This window comes from Notolepis coatsorum, assembly GCF_963971535.1.
Source record: "Notolepis coatsorum genome assembly, chromosome: 18".
Classification (NCBI taxonomy): Eukaryota; Metazoa; Chordata; class Actinopteri; order Aulopiformes; family Paralepididae; genus Notolepis; species Notolepis coatsorum.
In genome coordinates, this window is record NC_140182.1 from 89,661,621 (window position 1) to 89,685,199 (window position 23,579).

Consider the following 23,579-nt stretch of genomic DNA (forward strand, 5'->3'; position numbering starts at 1 on the left):
TTTTACCTTATGCGTGCCAATTAGCGGTGACCTTTGCAATCCAAAGGTCACGCATTAAGATGTTATCAATTACACGGATCGCTTTCGGAGGATGTTTCCGACTGTCGCACCGCTTCCTTCCGTGAACCGCCGCTAATTACCGGCACAGACGGAGAGAGTAGGTATAATATGAATGATTTTAAGCATAATTATCCATGCGTCCAAAGGTTACCGTATCGATCTAGTGCGGTTCGTCCCATGGGTTTGTGTCCTCCTACCGTGTTGTCCGTCATTTTGAGTGACTTGCCGCGTGTCTCTGTGTCTTTCCGCCAGAATGGCTCTGTTCAGTGTGAGACCGTGACCTGCCCCCCCCCACGCTGCCCAGCAGGCACGACACCTGCCTACGTGAAGGACGCCTGCTGCAAGGAGTGCCAGCGTGAGTCTACTGCCCTTCAGCTCCACGCCCTGCTACACTGCAGCACGCACGCACACAGTCACACAGCTCTACACACACACACACACACACACACGCACGCACGCACACACACACACACACACACACACACACACACGCACGCACGCACACACACACACACACACACACACACACACGCACGCACACGCACGCACACACACACACACACACACACACACACACACACGCACGCACGCATGCACACACACACACACACACACACACACACACACACACACACACACACACACACACACACACACACACACACACACACACACACACACACACACACACACACACACACACACACACACACACACACACACACACACACACACACACACACACACACACACACACACACACACCACCACCACCACCAGTGCCTTGTGTTCCTGACAGCTGACCTGAGCTCTGCTGCGTGTGGTGCTAAGCTACTGTACATCTCAACATGCCTCCGGAGAGTGCTCCATCCTTTTGCATCAATTATTCACTAACCAGCTTGCCACAAGACAAAATATAAGAGATAATAATAATAATATAATAGCTTCATTTTATATAGCGCCTTTCAAAAGACCCAAGGTCGCTTTACATGGGGGAAAAAAAATAACAAAAGTAACAAACATAGTGGACAGACGCACCATACAAAGTGAGAAATTAGGGGTTAAAGGCCAAGTTGAAGAGGTGGGTTTTGAGCAGTTTTTTGAATGAGTCCAGAGTTGGGGCGTTGCGGAGTTCTGCGGGGAGAGAGTTCCAGAGGGTGGGAGCTGCCACACTGAAAGCTCTGTCCCCGAACGTCCGCAGTCTGGTTCGGGGAATGGAGAGCTGATCAGTGTCCGTGGATCGCAGGGACCGTGACTGAGTGTAGGGGTGGAGGAGGTCTGTCAGTGAGGTACTGAGGTGCCAGAGCGTGGAGGGATTTGTAGGTGAGCAGGAGGGTTTTGTAGGTGATGCGGGATTTGATGGGGAGCCAGTGGAGGTGGATGAGGGTGGGGGTGATGTGCTGCCAGGGTTTGGTGCGGGTAAGAACCCTGGCAGCTGAATTTTGAACATACTGGAGCCTGTCCAGGGTTTGTGGAGCCTGTCCAGCCTGTCCAGATCTGTGTGATGACAACCAGCTTCTATTAACACAAAACAAACTGATGTGATGTTGAGTTGCACTGCATTCCACAATTTACCCTAATAAAGTGTATGTTTCCCCCCCAGAAAGCTGCACCGGGTAGTTAATTTTGGAAAACAACTAACCTCTGAAAAGTCAGAATAGTGTATGATATCAGAATCAGAATCACTTTTGTTCACCAAATACATTATAATGGACACACAGGATATATCTTTAGATAAAGCTGCACCAGGTACTTTCTCTTTAGGCTGAAAGAACTAAATACATTTTTAGTATTGAATACATAAAGAGTTACTATAGACATAACACTAGAAATGATCTGTTTGGCTGTGGTCCTTCTGGTTCACTTTGTATCAAAGGGGGATTTTCTGGGGATTTGTGTCCAGATTATAAACAACGTTCAAGCGGTTGAATTAATTAATGACACGTACGTTATTAAAGAAGTAATCTTCGGATAACTTTTAAATTATGCAAACAGAGCACTTGCTGGAGTGCGACGGCGTCGCTCTGTGTGGAAAATCAAACATTAAAGGGGAACTATCTTATAAATGGCCTTTTTCAGTGTTTAGCATTGTTTCCTAGCTATGTGGACTTATATTAATATGATCTATGTCTCTAATTCTCATATTGGCGCATTCTTCCAATTCTCCTCTCACAATATTCACCCTCACTGAACTGAGTCATCTGAAAATGTGCTGATTTGTGATGTCAGAGAGACTCCGCTGCATGATAATCATCAGGCCACACAGTGGTTGGAGCCCAGGCTCAAAACGGCTTAAGATCTTGAGGTAGAAAAATGCTGTTTTTGAGGACTTGATTGGAAATACAAAACAATGAATTAAAAAAAATAAAACATTACAGAGGTGTTCCATAAACTCACAGGAATTGTGTAAAAGTGCCCAAATAGTGAAAGAAATAGTAAAATAGTTCCCTTTAACATCGTCCATATGTTTTGTTTTATCAATAGCTGTTCGGCGTGGATGTGTCCTTGGCGGATGAATGATTCCGTTTCATCCCGTATCTACGCAGACAGGGAGACAGTGTGTTTTTACATCCGTCTTCAAGCTGAGCTCGTCCTCCTTACCGCAGGACTCAGCGTTCTCCCCCTCTGCTCCGTCCTCTGCATCCGAATGGAATTCAGAGGACATTAGCTTTGCTCTTCTCAACATCCCTCCTCCATTGACTCAGATAACCCCCGCAAAGAGACACAGGATAAGATAAGATAAGATAAGATAAGATAAGATAAGATAAGATAAGATAAGATAAGATAAGACAAGATATTCCTTTATTGATCCCCTTGGGGAAATTCAGGCATCATAGCAGCATGGGGGAGGGGGAGGGGGAGGGGGGGTACAGGTAGACATACAGGTACAGGTCACAGAATTATAGTACAGTGGAGAAGTAAAACTAAAAATAGAATAAAAAGGCAGTGTAAACAATATACAATGTAATTAACTCTGGACATGCACATAATGGGCAACAAGGTGCGAGATGAGCCCTCTCAGATATATTTGGATGTCAAAAAGCAGTAGGAAGGAACGCACCGGTCCTTGAGAATGTACAGAACCTAATACTAGTCCTTCTTCTACTACAGGAATAAGGGATCTCATTAACTCCATTATAACAGTAACACATTGCGTCGCATACGGCACGTGCTGTTTTGCTCAGAGGTTTGTTTCTGCACCCACAGGCTTATGGGGGCTAGTATGCGCATGTAGCGTGATGTATGTTTTCGCCAGCCCTCGCTGTGTATCTTGTGCGTGTGTCCAGTTCAGAACACGCACACTGCACACTCCCACACACCGCTGCCGCACTGTGCCGTCACGGGGGCTCCCTTCCAAAGCGTTGTTGGATTTAACTCTTTATCAACGAGGAACCATTAGCCGCGCACGCTAATCAGCCTGTGTCAGCATCACTTTCCCCGCGGGTCACCGGCCCGCAACAGAGGGGTTTAAAGTACGACTCCTAATCTGTTGATGTGTTACGTTTATGGAAACAAGTGTTGGTTAATCCCCCTTTAAACCTTGACGCCGCGCACGTGGCTTCTGTGTGTTGTCTTAATCTTGACGAACGAGATAGACAAACACACACAGCTAATTACTGTACGCAGCGCTCCTGCTTTAGCGAGATGAACACTGTTATTCCCCAGCGCCCCCCTTTGCAAAGACACGACTCGCACGCAACCAAATGAAAGCCTTATCCGGTCATGATGCAAGTCCTTCGCGGGAGGGGAGCTCTGGGTCTGTTTCTGATGGTCTGTCAAGTAGAACGTCAAATGGCTCTTTCAAAAGTCCCGCCTCTTTCACGATGGGTTGCTTTGTGAAAGGTCCATGACCTGCCGTGTCAATCATCAGGCAGGCTTCCTCATATCTGGTGGGATCTGTCTGAGACACACATCACAGCCCCACTTAACCACTATTTCAAGACTGAAGAATTTTCACTTGGTTGCAGCGTTTTACAGACCTTTCACTGCACATTGTGTTATGTTATGTTGCTTTGTTTGTGTGTGTGTGTGTGTGTGTGTATGAGCATGTGCATAACGTGTCCGTGTGTGTGTGTGTGTGTGTGTGTGTGTGTGTGTGTGTGTGTGTGTGTGTGTGTGTGTGTGTGTGTGTGTGTGTGTGTGTGTGTGTGTGTGTGTGTGTGTGTGTGTGTGTGTGTGTGTGTGTGTGTGTGTGTGTGTGTGTGTGTGTGTGTGTGTGTGTGTGTGTGTGTGTGTGTGTTTGTGTGTTTCTAGCTTTGTGCCTGTTCAGCAGCAGAGAGTTTGTGGAAGGGGAGCAGAAGGCAGTGCATGACTCCTCTGGCAAGTGTCTGCTGTTTGAATGCAAGGTAAGTCTAACACACACACACACACACACACACACACACACACACACACACACACACACACACACACACACACACACACACACACACACACACACACACACACACACACACACACACACACACACACACACACACACACACACACACACACACACACTTACTTCATCACAATAATTTGATCAAATTCCCCTCTAGAAGCAAACACAACAATAACTCATGCTATCAAGCACTTTGACTATTAATTTCCGTCTTGCACTGTATGACAGCTCACTAAATACTCATTCCATCGCTGCGCCGGCCCGGGCTGGGAGGGTAAATCAAGCCTCAATGAGGAAAGCACACTAGGCTGTCTACTCTGGCTGCATGTATCCATCCTACCTGTCAGCAGTCTTTTACATGAGCCGAGGCAATTCTTCCACATGCCCCTAATTGAGTGGGGGGGGGGGGGGGGGCTGTAGCAGTACACCTGTTCAAGATTCAACATTCAAAACAGTCTATCACACAACGATAGAACATTGTTTTAGATTAGGGGCTCACAAAAAAACATACACCCATGAAAGGCTCACATAAAACTATACTAAAACACAAACACGCATGAGCCTCCACAGGCATTATCCAGTAATGCCTCTCCACAACTCCCACACCAGTGCTAAATGATCCGGAATCATCTCCATTATTCACAGTGTTTGCTCGTCATCTTGCCGGGGCGTGCCAGGTGGGCGTGTGTCTACACTTTTTGTGGGCTTTTCTATTGGTTTGAGTACATACAAGGGTACACGCCGCACTCACTCAAAAGGAAAGTGATTTCAAGATTCTACCGCACCCAGTGCATGGTACAACCCCCTCCCCCACACCTCTGGAGGCTGAGGAGCCCCCGTGGAGGTGATGGAGTGTTGGACATCTGTACCGCTGCTCAGCCCACACCTGGCCCATCTGTAGTCACTGCTAACTGACAGGCAGTCCCAGGCAGATCAAAGGACAGGGAATGGGGAGTGCCGTCAGTCAGCCATACTTCCACAGACTGCTGCAAGCTCCCCCCCCTGACAGCTGCTTGTCACGCCTCTGATCTGCTTTCTGGCTGCTGGCTGCAGGGGGTGCAGCTTCTTTTGGGTGATGGCGGGATATGAGGGGGGGGGGGGGGGGGGGGGGGGGGTGCGTGGTGGGAAAGAGAGACTGTATAGCCGTCCGGGAGCCTCTGAGGGAAGGTTTTTATTGAGGCGTTACGCAAGCGTTTCTCACATCGTTCTCGTGTTATGAATCCCATTCGAACACATTCTTCCGATACATGCATAATGTGATGTTGGCATTATGTTAAATTGCATGTTAAATATGAGTGTTTGCATTGTAATACATGCCATGAAAAGCCATGACGCCGTCCTGACATAATGACGCTGCCAGCGGCTACAGTAGAATTAACCCGTCGTCTCTTTCTGGCCGTTTCTGGTGTTAATGACTTGTGAATTAGCATCAGCCAGAGAGACAGGGATGGGATCATTAGAGGGAACTGCCAATGACATGCTGGGAAAAGGAACTCCCTAATCAGGTTGTACTCCCCCCCCCGCCCTAAACACAAAATTCCAGAAAATGTATTCCAGAGGATTCTGAATGTGACTAATTAAGGAGACAATGTTATGAGCCATCTCGTCCCGTGTCGTCCAGGACAACAAGGAGAAAGGGAGAGAGGGTTTATCTCTCTGTAGGAGCGCTAGTAGTACAGAGTCCAGACAAAAAAAACTGTTTTTGACCAATGATTATGTCGCAGTAATTGGAATGTAATGAACAGAGAAGAGAGGAAAGAGGGAGAGAAGGGAACACAATAGAGGGATGATTAGCTTCCTAATTACATCCAGGCCTTGTCAAATGAAGCGGGTATTGCAGAGCAGAGCTGGACTCTGAGAAGCTCATGGGGATATTGTGTGTTTGACCGCTCCAGGACAGGACCATGCATCGGGTGGTCCCTGCCGGCCCCTGTCCCGAGCCCCGCTGCCCGGAGTCCGAGCAGATCACCTTGAGCGACAGATGCTGCAAAGTCTGCAGAGGTATGGGGGAACGTATCGTCTTAAAAAGCCCTCATTCGGATTTCTTATTTCATTATATAATAGTCATACTGGATACATTCTTGACGAGTTGGATTTGGAGATTGAAAATAACCTTTTTGGAACATTCTTGTTCATCGGAATATAGATCTGTTTTACTCCAGTGTTACGAAACAAACCTTTTACACTTACAAAATACAGCAAATACTATTAAAAAAAACAATATTTACCTGTTCCTTGTATCAAATCAATCAACTAGCCAATGAAAACACGTCTCCAGTCCTTTTTATTTTCATGGTGGGGCTACATTTTGAGTATGTCTTTTTGGAGAGCCACACAAAAAGATTTTATGACACAGAGTTCAAGATATCAGCATAGAAACACAATTTTTTTCCATCTTAGAAATGTAATTAAAAGTAGTTCATATTTTCCATTTCTCATATGAAAACTAATTTGTGAAAACGTCCCCTTAACTGCCGAAGACCTAGGGCTAGATCCACAAAGAATGGATTGCACGGTGCTAATTGCACCCTTACTTACAATTCATTATGAATTGAAAATGGGGGACCCTGATGTAAACAAGACGAAAGTCTTTCTCTGGTCTGCATCCCCTTAACAATTGTGTGTATTGAGCCGTACTGTATTGTACCCATTCTGCAATCTGTTAATACAATTTTCATTCAATCAATCACAATACAAAAACAATACAGTACGACTCAATACACACAATTGTTAAGGGGATGCAGACCAGATAAAGACTTTTGTCTTGTTTACATCAGGGTCCCCCATTTTCAATTCATAATGAATTGTAAGTAAGGGTGCAATTAGCACCGTGCAATCCATTCTGTGTAGATCTAGCCCCTCTGTGTTTCTGATGCAAGTGTATTATCGCCTGTGGTGACAGGAAATGAAAGCAAACATACTGTTCTTCACCAAACTAATCAGAGAAGGTTCCCTCTCCTATGCATGGGTGTCTCAGTTACACTGGTCACTTGGTGCTGGCACCACTTTACTAGTAGTTATACCCTGAATTCATTTCAAAGTATTTGTTCTCATATCTGCAAATATTGATGTTAATGTTCTTGATATTTCAATGCTCTTTCAATATCTTTCCCCCTAAATTAGATGAACATTACCACTTATTGTTGACTGCTGGCTGTGTATCCCTTTGCTGGCTTTGTTGTACACAATCACAAGTCACTTTGGATAAAAGTGTCAGTTAAATTATTAAATGTAAAAGTTAATTTAACTTAATATTACTGTAGTATTAGTATAGTATTACACATAAAGAAATGCTATGTTTCTATAGTGATTCACTATAGGATTTCTATAGTAATTGATGCATGTAAGAAGAAAAGAACACAGGAATACCACAGTATTACTATAGTTCATTTTCATATGGACAAGCTTACTTTTGAAATAGGAACCTTTCACTTCCATCAGCTTAATGAGTCTGTTCGCTGCCACATTCCATCATTCATGTCCATGGCAACGGCACGGGAGAATGAACGCAACCTTGAAAAGCCCTGTGTGGGCGGTCGCCGAGAGAGAAGTCATTATCAGTTTGATACTATGAGCGCCAGGAGATAATGCTACAGAGTCCTGACCTCCCTAGTGGCCCCTATCCTATCCCTCCCTCCTTCTATCCTCCACTAAGGCTCTCAACCGCTGTCTCTCCATCTCTCCACAGGTCACGACTTCTGCGCGGAGGGTCATGGCTGCGTGGAACACTCCAATTGTGTGAACCTAGAAGCGGGGAACTGCTGTGTCTGTAAGGACGGCTTCCGCCCTCTGCGAGACGATAACGCCTACTGTGAAGGTAGGACTCTGGAGGAATTATAGACTGACTGAACCTCCTTTTGCCCACTGAGAGTGTCTGAATGTCTGTCGGATGTTACTGAACGTGCCCGCCGTCGGATCGAATGGGTCCTGACAGAAGCCTTTGGTGTGCTTTCTCCTTTGTAAGGTTGTGATAGGACTGGGGCAATCAATCGAGTTTAAACAAGATGATCGAGATAAAACGGTTATTGTGCCGCATGCCGCGTTGCTCTCATTTTGTCTTGTGTTCTAAATGCAGTGCACCCTTCCTTCCCAGCGGTGCACTCCACCCCTCAAGTCCAAACAGTAGTTTCAGCTATTGTTGAGGTAGCGACAGCACGCGTCTCCAAGTTATTTTAAACGTCTTTGGTAACTTGTAGAAGATGACAGCCTTTGGTCGAGAAGACAGGTAAAACTAATTCATTGTCATATGATGTTCTCAAATCAATGAGTTATAATAATTTACTAATTTAGGACCTGCTCCGAGGTCACCATTTGGCACACATGCGAACCATGCATACAATGCGTATCTGCGATTAACCCATCCCGTCGTCCTTCCCCCCCAAGGGCAGCCGGGAGCAGACAGGCGCCACGTGAGCCGCGCCAGGGGACCAATCCAAGTGCTCCTGTCCGTCTTCGTCAAGGACGCCACAGCGTTAGCGATCTTGTTGTTGTGCATGTTTTTCCATTGGGTTTATCTTATCGGGGGGGGAAACCCTTGCGAGCACGGGGAGAACATGCAAACTCCACACAGAAAGGCCTGGGAGATACCCCACCTGGGTAACTGGCATCATGGAAACCTGGTCCCCAAGCGGGATTCGAACCCTGGACCTTCTTGCTGTGAGGCGACAGTGTTAACCACTACACCACCGTGCCGCTGAGTTTTTAATAATCGTGATTTCAATATCAATTGGAGAAATAATGGTGGGTCGATGTTCTGACCATGTTCCGCAGCAGCACCTGTTCTCCCATTGTCTTTCTCGTCTTCGCCTGGTCAGTCAGTCAGTCAGTCTAGCTTTTATATGAAAACATGCTCAAGGTCTTTATGTCTTATGTGTTTTCAGCGCCTCTCTGCCGTGAAAGCATAAGTGATTTTTCATAAGCGGAGAGCCATCACAGGCCTTGCCATTCATCATTGGCTAGAGTGTTCACCACTGATTGCATGCCAGCGTACCCTCCGACGTCTCCATCCATACTGTAAAGCTGTAGTAGAACACAGAGTGATTGATCATCGCAGCGCTGCACTCTTAGAAAAAAACAGATGATGTTTTACTTGGTTACCATTTGGGCTGCCCACTTTAGAAGATTGAAAAACACGTGTTAATACTCAGTCAAGCCATTTATTCCCATAGCCCTGATGTTAGCAGAGCTAACACCCCCCCCCCCCCCTCACACATTCAGGGTTCAAACGTTCACCCACCAAGTGTGACGCTCCTTCAGCTGATCTTCTCCGCTGACATCTCGCCTGATCTTTATTAGAAGTTTCTTTAGATGGCAGCATATCGTAAAATCATCTGCAGTGCTGTAAAGATCTGCAGTAAACCTCTCATTGTAGCCTCCATTCCACTGCATCACTGGCATCGTTAGGCAAAGCTCTGATCAGATCAAAGTTATTCTGGATACAATCTGCCCGTGATTCTGACAGCCGCCCTGAAAGCAAACCATCAAAGTCACTCTTGCTTCCTCTTACTTTGTGTGTGTGCGTGTGTGTGTATGTGTGTGTGTGTGTGTGTATGTGTGTGTGTGTGTTTGTGTGCGTGCAGATGCAAGAACACCTACACGTGTTATTGGATACATCTGTTCTTGTTCCACTTTTATCTTTTATCTACACCTCGCACCCACGCTTCAACTGCGTCTCCATCACCTTCCCCGAGATGTTGTGGACGACGTCTCCAGCTAGTCACGGCACACGCTAGGGAATAAAGTAATAGACTAAAAGGCCCGTTCCTGACCTCTCCGTATTCCACATTAACATGCAGAATAATGGAACAGTTGGCCAGGTAATTACTCGTCTCATAGAATCTGTGTAATTGAAGATGCTATCGGGCCCCTTCATCTTAAATGAATGAGGAGTAAGTCCAGGTTATGCTACTGCTGCTGATGCCAGCCTCACTCACGGTAATGGGCTGTGACCATGGCAATGTCCATGCTTTCTTTAAAAACCATCATCCATGCACACTCTGACCCCCCCGCCTCCCTGGGGATGAGGAAGTTAGTTGGCCCAAGTCTTGTGGGTAAAATTGAAATGGGTTTTTAATTTTTATTAACAGTCCATTTACATCCAGGTGTCAGAGAGTAATGTCAACCAATGTCACGCAAGTGTGTTCGTCGCTCACATGTCGAGGCTAGATTTATTTGACTGAATTGTATACTCTGTATTCATACTGAATTATTATTATTATTATTATTATTATTATTATTATTATTATTATTATTATTATTAAATACTCTGAATCTGAATCTGAATCTGAATCTGAATATACTCTGTATTCATACTGAATTATATACTTGGTATTCATACTGAATTGTATACTCTGTGTGTTCATACTGAATTGTATACTCTGTATTCATACTAGGGGTGTAACGGTACATGTATTCGTCCCGCGAATTTACGGTACAGGCTTGGCGGTGCGGTACGTGCAGCCATACGAAGAATACGTCTCATACCACTAGGTGAAACTAGGGTTGCACATTTTACAAATCTATTCTCAATATCTTTACATTACTTTACACTGGCTTACATTGATCTTTAACACTTTGATTACCAGCCATGCGTTGCGCCTTACCCCCGTTGAATGCCACCACCCACTTCAATGATAGCGCTCTAAACTTAAAGGGGAACTATTTTACAATTTCTTTCACTATTTGGGCACTTTTACACAATTCCTGTGAGTCTATGGAACACCTCTGTAATCATTGTTCTGTATCGTTAGTGGCTTAGCTTGGCATCGCTACTGCACTATCTCGCGTACGTGCACGCGTACTGAATAAACCACAAATGTACCTCTAATACCAGTATTAGTCTGACCACACCCCTCATCAGCTTACCTTCATAAGCAGGTGTGTGGTCACCTGCTCTCCTCCTTCTCGCTTTCACCACAAGGAAGAGGTGCCTCGGTAGATCCCCACACTTGACACCATGATGGAAGAAATTGGATTAGGAACAGCTTGGGAAACAAGGATACGTTGACATCATATCTTTATTTTCTCTCTCACTATTTTCGAGAAAATACGGCGATATTGTCTTCGTACTGGAGTGTCTAGAAGATGATGATCATTCTACAAACCCTCCACCGGTTTTCGTATTGGGAGCACGCCGCTGCATGCTTCTCAACTGCAGTTCCTTGCTGTGTTTGTTGGGGTGAAACCTGTCAGGCCACAGCTGAACTGTCGGACATGCCGCTGTTGTGAGGAGCGGTGCGTTCCAGGTTGGGTGAGTAGTGTTTGCTGGCGGGCTCCACTTGTCTGTTAGTGCTATGGGGGCTACTTGACAAAGTTTATGGAAACCGGCCCCAGGCTAGGGTCCTTTGTTTAGCCGTCTAGGCGACAGAAGGCCTTGGTCTGGCGACCATTATAGTTTAACTAGTGGGCCGCGACCATTGACACTGGTGATCCCTGTGTGTTCTGGACGAGTGGATTCTCTCTGTCACCGTGTTAAGACCCCATCTTTCATATCCAAATGGGAGTATTCCTTCACGAGGGGATATGTGCATGTAATGTGCGATAGCGGCAGATTCATGTTCAAAGTCAGCTATACAGGCCAGTTGGTACTGTGCTGATTCCGCCGGACGTGGTAGTGTCACCGTTGTGAAGCGGTGTTGACGTCTTGTTTTCTCTTTTCTCTTAAAAAGTGAGGAGGGTTCAGAACGGCGGCCTGTCTGGGTGAGTGTTATGTCATTGTTTACATGTTCATAGCTTACGGTTAGCCGGTCGGTGGCCTGGCGCGGGGTAGCTTGGCTTCTCGCGCGCCGCCGGGAGCTCGCTCCTGATCGCGTGCGTCGTAGATCGGCGTCTCGCGAGCGGAAGCAATAGCACCCGAACGGTTGGAGCAGCCGTTAGCTTGATGCTATTCTGTTGAACGTGCTTTGATTTTAACATGTTTTACACTCTTGACCACGACGTCATCCTTGACAGGGGATGTTCGTCAACCCTGCCTGAGCCTAGACGGGGATTGCGTCAACAAAGAGGACTGTAGCGACTGGTGGAGCGGCGACGCTGCCCGGATCGAACAACACGGGACGGCTGTGTTCTACGGTGGCTTGTGACTGCACTTCGCTGATCTGCGTTCCGGGCAGGTACGGGGTTGGCCAGACCTCATAACACGTCTTCTGGTTTTACCTTGCTAAATGTATTGTGAATAACGGTGTTTTTTCCCAAAACGTGTGTTGTTGCAATGCATTTGAGATACGTTGCGGGTTGTGTGTGAGCTGTTTTTGTCACTGGCAGTTAGCTTCTCCGTGCAGATCGTGATGTATTGATCTGGTTGTTGTGTGAGAAACATCATGGTGTTTAGGTGTACCGTGTACTCACTACTAAGGCAACTAACCTATGAAGCTATGCTTGGTGACGAGTGAGTAAAAGAATGTTCTTTCTCAGACTGTAATGACAATGAACAGTGAGTTCACACATTAACAGGTTTTCCTGTTTTAACTGGCCGTATTGAGGGTAAAATAGGAGGATTGTGTTTCCCCCCCCGGTTCCCTGGGGACTTTATCACCTCCTATCAGACATGTTGTGCATTAATTGTGTCTTTTGTGTGGTAGGGATACGATGTAACTCTCAGCTTGATTGCTGAGGTTGTGCTAAATCTGCTGGAGAAACTTATTTCCTAAAGGGAAATTGGTTTGGTTGCTGTCATGTGTGCTTAGCAAGGCCTGTGGTCGATACTAATCAAGAATGATGTATTCTCTCATTGTGAAAAAAACGGCGTTCCTCTGTTGAGTGTTTTTGTCATTTTTTGTAGGTGATGATGGGTTGTGTGTGTCATGTGACCTACAACTGGGTTGTACTGGCCACAGAAGCACATGTGTATGTTGGACCGGGGTTCTTAGAGCCCTCTCTATTCTGTGTTTTTCCTTAGTAAAAATCAGATAGCAGGTTAGCTCGTGCGCTGTGTGGAGCTGTGAAACGCTTCATAGAGCTGACTATGACTGTGTCATATTCTCTTTTTGTCGTTACGTCGTATCATGGGTGTGGGGTCGTAAAGGGGTGAACTGGTAACCTTTCCTCTCCCCATTGTTCTGTCGGTCAGGGGTACACCCCCTGTCCTTCAAGGTTCCCGTCACGTGGCGGTTCGGCACGTTACGGGGGGGGGGGGGGGGGGGGGGGGGAGGGAGTTCCTGGTCCCACGGCCTGGTATATTGGGCGTGTGCACCGCAGGAATTCCCCCGCCATAGAGTACGTCACCGTGCGCGTCTCTGTTGGTAGGACTTCCGTGTGCTGTTCAGGTCCATGTGATGGATCTGTTTTCAGGGGGGGTGGTCAGGGCTCCTCCTCACCAAGCGCCTACTCAGGCCTTCTGTGAGTTCGGACTCCTTCTTCCATGTGAGGAAGCCTCCATCAGAGTACAGAGCCTTCCTCCTCAGATTGTCAAAGTGAGTGGACCCTCTAGAAGGGTCCTTTTCTATTGTATGTATATTCGATTCAATTCGTTTATTGAGTGTGTATGGGTTCGGTGCCTCTTCCCCGGAGGCCCTAAAACCAGTTTTTTACATGGCTCAAGGTGCAATATATTCTTTTCAATCTGTACAGCTCGCGTGGGAAGTCTCTCTGGGGATCCCCGTCTCTTTCCTATGGGAGGGTGGTGGGATGTAAAAATGTGAACATTTTTTACCCCGGCTGTGTAGACTGGGATACATACTGTTGATGCTTCCTTCTTTCTATTCCAGAAGTGTTGGAGTTAGGGAGTGTCACACCCCTCTTGTCGTTCCCCTGGGCGCCTTGGGGATTCAATGACAGGTCTAAATAGCCTGTTCATTGATGGGGGTGTGTCCCGACGCACGTATAGTGCTAGCTCGCTGTAAACAGGCGATTGACTGGCACGCCTTAGTTGCTTGTGGTTGAAACAGCGTTTTTATAAAGCAACTGAGATGGGGGTTTTTCCTCTTCCGGCGACCACATCCCATGACCTGGGTGGGTTGTCGACGGATTCTCGTTCATGTCTGGGGGATGATGACGGGATGGATCTGAACATATGTAGTGGGGTCTCACGCCCTTGGGGTGGGCCACCAGGCGCGGTTTGTCCCAACGTCTGGGTGGCGCCTTCTTTTCATGTTAAGATCAACACGCATATCTGCCCTTCTCCTGGAGTAGGCATGTCGGCGTGGTTAGGGCACGGGACTGGTTCTGGTCACGCTGGTCCAGATCAGTTGAACCCGTTGTCCGCCGGGGATGCAGATCTGCTGTTCTGGTACCCTGAGGGACTTGGGCTTTTTTCAGGGGGAAAAATGCCAGGTCGGTCTGGGTGTCACAGGGTTAAGCGCTATGGAGACCCTGGTTGGGTATGTTTTTACTCAGCACTGTCGTCATGGCTTACAGCCATGCCATTCTGTACGCGCTCGATCTCGTCGGATCTCGGCCGCTACACAGGTTGGTCCTGGTTAGTACTTGGTTGGGAGACCGCCGGGGAATACCAGGTACGGTGTGCTTAGGGGCTGGTTCTCCATTATTTTTCGCTCCTCTCTCACGCATGGCGAAGAGGGGCCTGTGGGGGTGGTTTTTTGACCTCCTCTGGTGACCCTGTGCTTCCCGTACCGCCAGGCCCGGTCCGAAGTGATGTTTGCGACCCGTAGGCCTGGGTTAACCCTTTTTGGAAACTGAAACACTTGTACTGCGGTATAGCCGGTGTATACCCGCAGGTGTGTTTTGGAGTTTTTTCTTGAGGGGTTATAGGAACAACCACCGCATTGGGTAACACCGAGGTGGTTGATTCCCTGGTGTGTTGGAGCAGTGTCAACTCCCGGGTTCACCGTTTGAGGGTGCCCCTGCACGTTCATGACGTCTGCCAATCGTGTCAGCCTTCTCTGCCTCGACCCCTCTGGGTGGGGGTTGTTAAATGGAGGCTTGGTCATGCAACACCGCCAGCTTACGCTCCTTCCGCCGGGGCGGCTGTGTTCAGCTGTCCCCTCTGGCGCCTGTCTCGTCCGCAGTCTCCAGGCTAGGGTTAACAGCCTGTTGCCTGGTTTTTCCCCGGTGCGCTGCCTGCTTCCGTTGGTTAACCATTTTTGTGTGCTTACGGCCATGCTGACTGCCTATTCTGCAGGGTCAGTGTGCCAGGCGGTGTACTATTGGGGGGACGGGGCCCGCTCGGCTTGCGGCCATACCGACCTGAACACGCCCGGTCTCGTCCGATCTCGGAAGCTGGGCAGGTTCTGGCCTGGTTGGTTCCGCCTGGGAATACCAGGTGCAGTAACTGAGGGGCCTTTGTCCGAATACGCTGGCGATGTGGGGGGCGGGGCACTACGTGCCCACCTGGTGGGGTCTTGATGCTGGCATCATGGACTTCTCCGGGCCCCCATTCCAGGGAGTCCAGTCCTTTTGGTGGGTCTGGGTCTTCCTTCGTGCTCCGCTGCTACGGCCTTGCCACGGGGTTGGGTTTGCCCTTGACCCCGTGATTCTGGGGGCAGTAACAAGGTTGTTCCTCCGTTCGTTCCCGGGTGGCATGCGGGTTGTGCGTGTGTGTAGTCGTGGGGTCAAGCCACGGTCTGCTCACCCTGTGCGTTGAGTTGCTTGAGTGCCTCTTCGCACGGTCGGGTCCGTCGCCCTCCCGTGACGTCCCTAATAGGGGGGCTACCCTCCATTAGGGGGGGTCGGGGGGGCTCGGCCCTCCCTGTTCTGATGGTTTTGGGGGGCTGTCAGCGGGGTGTATTTGTCAGCCAAGTGGCTCCGCTTGGCCTCCCTTGTGCAGTAGCGATGCCAAGCTAAGCCACTAACGATACAGAACGTTAGGTTATGACTATAACCAAGTTCTGTTAGTTAGGGGCGATGCTTGGCATCGGACGCCGCTGCAGCCCTTGTCCTCACCTTGTGGTGAAAGCTTGGGAAGGAGGAGAGCAGGTGACCACACACCTGCTTATGAAGGTAAGCTGATGAGGGGTGTGGTCAGACTAATACTGGTATTAGAGGTACATTTGTGGTTTATTCAGTACGCGTGCACGTACGCGAGATAGTGCAGTAGCGATGCCAAGCATCGCCCCTAACTAACAGAACTTGGTTATAGTCATAACCTAACGTTTTGTATTTCTAATCAACTACTCAAAAACAGCATTTTTCTACCTCAAGATCTTAAGCCGTTTTGAGGCTGGGAGGCCACGGTGGTGCTGCAAGGGGCCAACCGTGCACATTATTATGCAGCTGAGACATCTCTGACATCACAGATCAGCACATTTTCAGATGACTCAGTTCAGTGAGGGTGAATATTGTGAGAGGAGAATTGGAAGAATGCGCCAATATGAGAATTAGAGACATAGATCATATTAATATAAGTCCACATAGCTATGAAACAATGCTAAACACTGAAAAAGGCCATTTATAAGATAGTTCCCCTTTAAATTATGGCTATGTGTCTAATCTGGCCGTCGCTTATCAATGACTTGTTTGCTGTCAACATTGTCGAAACGGATTGTTTTTTAATCGGTTCATTTCCGTTTTATACCATTTTGAAAAACCCTAGTTTTCTTGAAAGTTTCAGGAAAATATAAAGATTCTGTGATAACCGCCCTTTACTGGAATATTCTGGAATACCCAAAAAACGTTGTAATTTTTCTGCCTATTTATGAATAGTTTTCAAATAAACGCTAGATTATCGATAGTATACAGAATCAGGTCCCTTCTGCCACTCCTATGTCACTCCGATGTCACTTTAGAACTAGCACTAGGTGTTAATTGTCTGCAGTAAACAAAGCGAGGGTACTTAACTTAAGTGCTTACGTTAATTTTCTGCAGTAAACAAAGCGAGGGTACTTAACTTAAGTGCTTCCCCAGGGAGGGGGTCGGGGGCTACTGCCCTCAGACCCCCAAGATAATTTTTATATGGGCAGTCTGACTTGGGCTACTGTACCATATATTAGTGTTGCAATGCATGATAAATAAACAGTGAAAAAAGCTAAGAAATTGGATGGGGCTGGGACATTTGGGACGAATAAAAATTTAAGATGAAAATCTCCCCAGCCTGTGGCAGGCAGTGGAGGTGTGAAATCCAGAACAATAGGAGTCACAAAGTGGAGTGGTGGAGTAGTGGTAGAGTAGCAGTAAATGCTGGACTTCTAAGGGCTTCTACTGTATGTGTACAGCCTCTATCCACGGGCTGTCAGGCTGCTCAACGATCAACATCAACTTGAATTCAAATCGCAAAAAAAAAAAAAAGACAAAAAAACGCTATTTGTCGTCGCTGGCACTCAACGGTCGGCATGAACTAACGAAATATAGCGTTGTTGGCACTCAAAGTGTTAATGTTGAATATTAAGCTTGTATTGCCAAATTTAGATGATGAAAAAAACGTTGAATCTTGTAAACGCACGCACGATGACAAGCACAGACCAAATAAACAACGCGCACAGACCCTCTGCACTGCAGGTTGTTTCTCCCCTCCCCCCTCCCCTGCCTTACTACAGGTGTCGGGTGTCCCTAAAACAAAATTTGGAATGAATTATATCATGTTTGTAACACAGCAGGGTCATTACAATTTTACAGTTTTCTTTCGTTTTCTTGTTCGCCCAATAATGTTAACCAATGGAAAGACACACACACAGACACACGCCAAGTTAGTGTGTCACCAACACACACCGACTTTCTCCGTGGACTTTCTCTACATACTTTTGGACTGATCATCTGAGCTCCTCTCCAGTTGCTGCTACTGTGTTTAAATCCAAAATATTGATAAATCCACTGCCATTGTTGTGTAACATGTCATCTGTTCTCTAGTCTTCTTCAGTCTCGGCTTCACATGAAGTTAAATCCTCTCTACAAGTGAAACTGAAACTAAGTTGTTGCATAAGTTGTTAAGGGGCAGTAGGCAATTAATTTACTCATTGGATGCCTGAACACAGAATGACACCAGTATCACTGACTACCACGGCAAGCCTATAGAATATCATTCTATTTAATAATAATAATTATAAATAATAATTATACATATTTTTTTCCTGTTGTACCGAAATCGTACCGAACCGTGACACCAATACAGAGGTACGTACCGAACCATGGCTTCTGTGTACCGTTACACCCCTAATTCATACTGAATTGTATACTCTGTATTCATACTGAATTGTATACTCGGCATTCATACTGAATTGTATACTCGGCATTCATACTGAATTGTATACTCGGTGTTCATACTGAATTGTATACTCTGTATTCATACTGAATTGTATACTCTGTATTCATACTGAATTGTATACTCTGTATTCATACTGAATTGTATACTCTGTATTCATACTGAATTGTATACTCTGTATTCATACTGAATTGTATACTCTGTATTCATACTGAATTGTATACTCTGTATTGATACTGAATTGTATACTCTGTATTGATACTGAATTGTATACTCTGTATTGATACTGAATTGTATACTCGGTATTGATACTGAATTGTCGCGGCCCCACAAGAATGTGCTGGAAAAACACAGGAAATCGCTTTTTTGTCTCTTTTCTCAAACGTGGCTGCGTTCTTTGTCATGATGGCGGTCATGATTTGTAATAGCTGAGCTCACCAATGTTTGCTGGTAGCAACGTCAATGCATAAAAGAGGAGACAGGCTGAGTAACCCGTCCCATTACCCTGCCTATGAGACCCAGAGCCATAGCAAATAGACCTCCGCCCTCCGACTCAGACACTTCAGACCAACACTATTCATCTCAAGAGCAGCCCCAGCTCTTGTCATGAAATTGGATGCGGGTGTGTGTATATGTGTGTGTATATGTGTGTGTGTGTGTGTGTGTGTGTGTGTGTGTGTGTGTGTGTGTGTGTGTGTATATGTGTGTGTGTGTGTGTGTGTGTGTGTGTGTGTGTGTGTGTGTGAGGTGTGTGTGTGTGTGTGTGTGTGTGTGTGTGTGTGTGTGTGTGTGTGTGTGTGTGTGTGTGTGTGTGTGTGTGTGTGTGTGTGTGAGTGGAGAGAGGGTTTGCATCAGAGACCGCACGGGGAACGAAATTGACTCTTATTTGCTGATGTTGTTCTCTCAAAGGCAATTGATTTTAAATGTTTCTGTTTCTGTGTGTGTGTGTGTGTGTGTGTGTGTGTGTGTGTGTGTGTGTGTGTGTGTGTGTGTGTGTGTGTGTGTGTGTGTGTGTGTGTGTGTGTGTGTGCATGTCTTTGGAGATACTCTTTTAGTGTTTGTGTGTGTTCCATGAGCAAAACAAATAAACAAAAAAAAGAGGAGGATGAGAGGCTGTTTGTGCTGAACGTAAGAGACGGGACAAAAGGCACAGCATGTTGTGGATGAGAGGTGGACTACAGAGAGATGATTGAAATTGCCTGCTTTCAAACTTTGATGAGTTTGTGTATACAAGACACAAGACAGTGTTTCCCATAGGGTTCTTTTCAGGGCGGGTGGTAGGCCCCCCCCCCCCCGAAACTACTAGTGTTGTCGCGGGGCGTGCGTGTCACGGATACGTGGGGTCAACAGTGTCGTCATAGGCGCGCGCAGTACGGTGGTTGTTAGTATCGGTGCATTTCTCTACACTGAGCTGAAATTAAACGATTGCACATAAATTAGGTAAATAAATATTAACAATATTTATTTACAACACATAAATTTACTTATTTACAATAATACATACAGTAGTGACAACACACATTTACAATACAGGGAGGCACATACAACACTCGTAACTATTTACAACCAGTGTCAGAGCGAGCGCACTCAAGTTGTTCGGAAATTCTGGGCGGCTACGTGGTGCAGTGGGCAAGGCGCTCACCACGAATACTGGAGACTGGGCTCGAACAGGTTCGCCTCCCTGTTCGAGCCCAGCGCTCCACATTGCTTTCAGTTTAGCTGGTCGTCCGCACTAATACACATTGGCCGTATTAGGGGGAGGGAAACTGATGGGTGGGGATCGGGCGTTGTGGACAGCGACTCCTACAGGTCGGTTGGTGCGCCTGCGCAGTAGAATCAGGAAGCGATGGGGGCGGGGCCCCTCCAAAGCCCAGACCCCTGACGCTGAAAGATCGAGCCGCGCAGATGGAAAGATATGACTGCTGTTACCTCGAGTATTGCAGCCGGCTTGTGGGAGGCATGAAACAGCGTTCAAAGACAGGGGAGGGTTGAATTGGATGATACGAAAATTGGGATGGGAGAAAAATAGAAAATGGGAGAAAAAGTGGATACAAAAAAAAAGTTGTTCGGAAATTCTGAGGGCTCAGAGTGCACACTGGACGCTCTGACCGAAGAGTCAGTTTATCAGAGCGGAGCAGATTTTCAAGTGAATTTATTAACTCACCTTAACTAGGGCCCTATGAAATCCGTTTTTATCTTTTCCTGTTTTCGGATATGAATTTTCCTGTTTTCGGATTTCTCGGTTTTTAATTTTCCTGTTTTCGGATTTCTCTGATTTTATTTTTTTCCTTTGGATTTAACAAAAGAAAACAATAAAAAATTATGTTTTTAACTAACTTTAATAACAGTACATCTGCAAACAGTGCCAGTGCAGTTCAATGTTCAGTGCCAGTTCAATTATGAGGTTTCTTTTTTTCAATTCAGTTCAGTTCAATGCAGTTCAACTGCCAGTGCAGTGCAATAACTAAATAATAATTAAATAGTTAAATAATACAAAAAAATTATTTGTTTAAAAGAAATCAGAAAAAAACTGTAAAATATAATTTCTTTCAAAGAGATGTGCTTTAACCCTTTCACCGCCGCACTACCAAAATGGTTAACCCTTTCACTGTGACAACTCACAGAAGGTTAACCCTTTCACTGCTACACGACAGCCGGTTAACCCTTTCACTCAACCGTCGGTTGTGTGATAGTAAAGGGTTAACCTTCTGTCGTGTGGCAGTGAAAGGGTTAAAGATTCATGCTTCTCCCCATCTCTGGCTGACATCACCATTGTGATACATGATGGTTAGCCTTTTGTGTTTTCCTCATTGAGGGATTCTCTTTTGTCGGTCAGCAGCGTTTTGTACTTGCTGAAGCTTCTCTCTGTATAATTATTTTTTAAGTTTCAATATCAACATTATCTGGCCATCCTCAGTAAATACTATCAAACTCCTCTGACCTCATCTGGTCTTTCTAAATACCAGAGTTGGGACGGGCGCGCACGCACAGAACGGGATAATGGCTTATCTGTGTGTGTGTGTGTGCGTGCGCGAGCGGCCATTAACTCATTCATGGCCAATCACGACTATAGTCGGGTTATCTCGCCAACAGTTGAGCGCCAAAACCCGAGTATAGTCCGGTTTTCGATCGCTTTCATTGTTTTTTCTTTTATTCGATCTTCATATCCTATAAACTCTCATGGACCTCTGTGTTACCATTGGAACTCATTCTGAGACCCCGAGAGTGCAATACCGGCTGAATCCTGCTAGGTGGCAGTATCGCCTACCCTTTGAAACCTTATTTCACACTGTGTGTTACATTGTATATGGTCCGGGCGGAGAATTTAGACCAAGCCAAGTGAATCGCTTCATCCGAGCACTTTGGAACGTGCCTTATCTTATCTTATCTTATCTTACATTGAAGGACCTGCGTCTCCTCAGGAAGATCAGATTGCTCTGTCCTTTCCTGTAGAGGGCCTCTGTGTTGTCCGACCAGTCCACTTTATTGTTCAGCAAGCTCCGCCAAGGCACCACCATCGTATTCACCATCAAACAATAAAAACTGTAAAACTGCCCTGTCTCTTAGTTTCGACCCATGGAAATATTAGTAATCATTTTTGGAAAGTTGTGTGTCAAAAGAGAGTAAGAAATTAGCAATTTGGAGTTTTCTCTCCTATCTCGGCTGCTCCCTGATGAGCAAGGTCTCCCCTACATTTTTAAAAGCCTAGAGAAAGCTTCTCCACCTCTCCTCTCCTCTCCTAAGTTACTGTAAGAGCCGCCTTCACTGACTGTTCAAAAGTTGTCATAAGTTGCCATGTATGACAAACACAAATGCAGTTACTGGTTACTGCGTTTGTGGAGATACTGAATAAAAACGTGAATCGCAAGGCTTTTTTCCCTTCCCTTTTCTCTAGACACTAGGGGTGTAACGGTACGTGTATTCGTCCCGCGAATTTACGGTACGGCCGTCACGGTGCGGTACGCGCAGCCATATGGCGAATACGCCCCACAGCGCAAACACATGAGTCATGCATGCAGGCACTCGCGAGGTTCGTGCGAGAACAGCGCGCGTGGCCGGGCACACCGAGTCAGACTTCAGAGCGGCGAAAGTGCACGGAGAAAGGCACATTTACATTGGAACAGCTGCAGGGTCATTACAGTTTTACAGTTTTTCTTTCGTTTTCTTGTTCGCCCAATAACGGTAACCAAATGAAACCAATGGAAAGAAACACACACACGTCGCCGACACACACACACACACACACACACACACACACACACACGCGACAACAAACACATCAACATTCTCCCCCGCCGGACTCACAGGCACAGCTTTATTATTATAAAACAGAAAGAAGCATTTTGTATAAAAGTATTCTGTACTTCTGTATGACAACTAATAAAGAAACTTGAACTTGAACTTGAACAGCTCATCATCAAATAAGAAAAAGAAACATACTTTTCCGGACAGATCATCTGAGCTCCACTGTGTTTAAATCCAAATAATCCTCTGCCATTGTTGTAATGTCATCTGTTCTCTAGTATTCAGTCTCGTCGTGAAGTTAAATTCTCTTTAGAAGTTAAACCGAAACTTAGCAAGGATAGGTTGTTAAAGGGTCAGTAGGCAAGTGGATGCCTGAACACAGAATGACACCAGTATCACTGACTACCACGGCAAGCCTATAGAAAATTATTCGATTTAATAATAATGGGTCTCATTCCCGAAAATTTTCCAAAGATATATTCTGGAAGACTTATCTTGGAACCACTGAGACATAATCTATGACAAGTACACCCTGAGTCCTGAACGTGCTGGAGATATGTCTTAAGTGGCTGAAACGGTCGCAGAAATTATATGATCTGATATCTGCTTGGAGAATGGCATTCTGTCGTAAACTCCAAAGCGTGTTCCCGTTCAGCTCATTTGCATACAGAACACCGCCTCCATAGTTCCTTATAAGGCAACTAGTGACGCAGTTGTGTGAAATGGAATGGCGGAAGTGCTTTGCGAGCCGCGTGATTACGAAACCTAGCGTCAGTCAGTGCCAATCAGAGAGCGTCTCCG

The 23,579-nt window shown here is 46.3% G+C and overlaps 1 protein-coding gene across 1 annotated transcript in view; it reads left to right on the forward strand.

Moving 5' to 3' along the window:
• The window catches only part of nell2a (neural EGFL like 2a), a gene marked incomplete at its 5' end in the record, with an annotated part of 149,703 nt that overhangs the window by 29,051 nt on the left and 97,073 nt on the right, over window positions 1-23,579 (forward strand). The window contains 4 exon segments of the mRNA XM_084335273.1: window positions 313-415; window positions 4,315-4,406; window positions 6,340-6,445; window positions 8,133-8,261. Of these exon segments, the coding sequence (XP_084191399.1) occupies window positions 313-415; window positions 4,315-4,406; window positions 6,340-6,445; window positions 8,133-8,261 (430 nt within the window).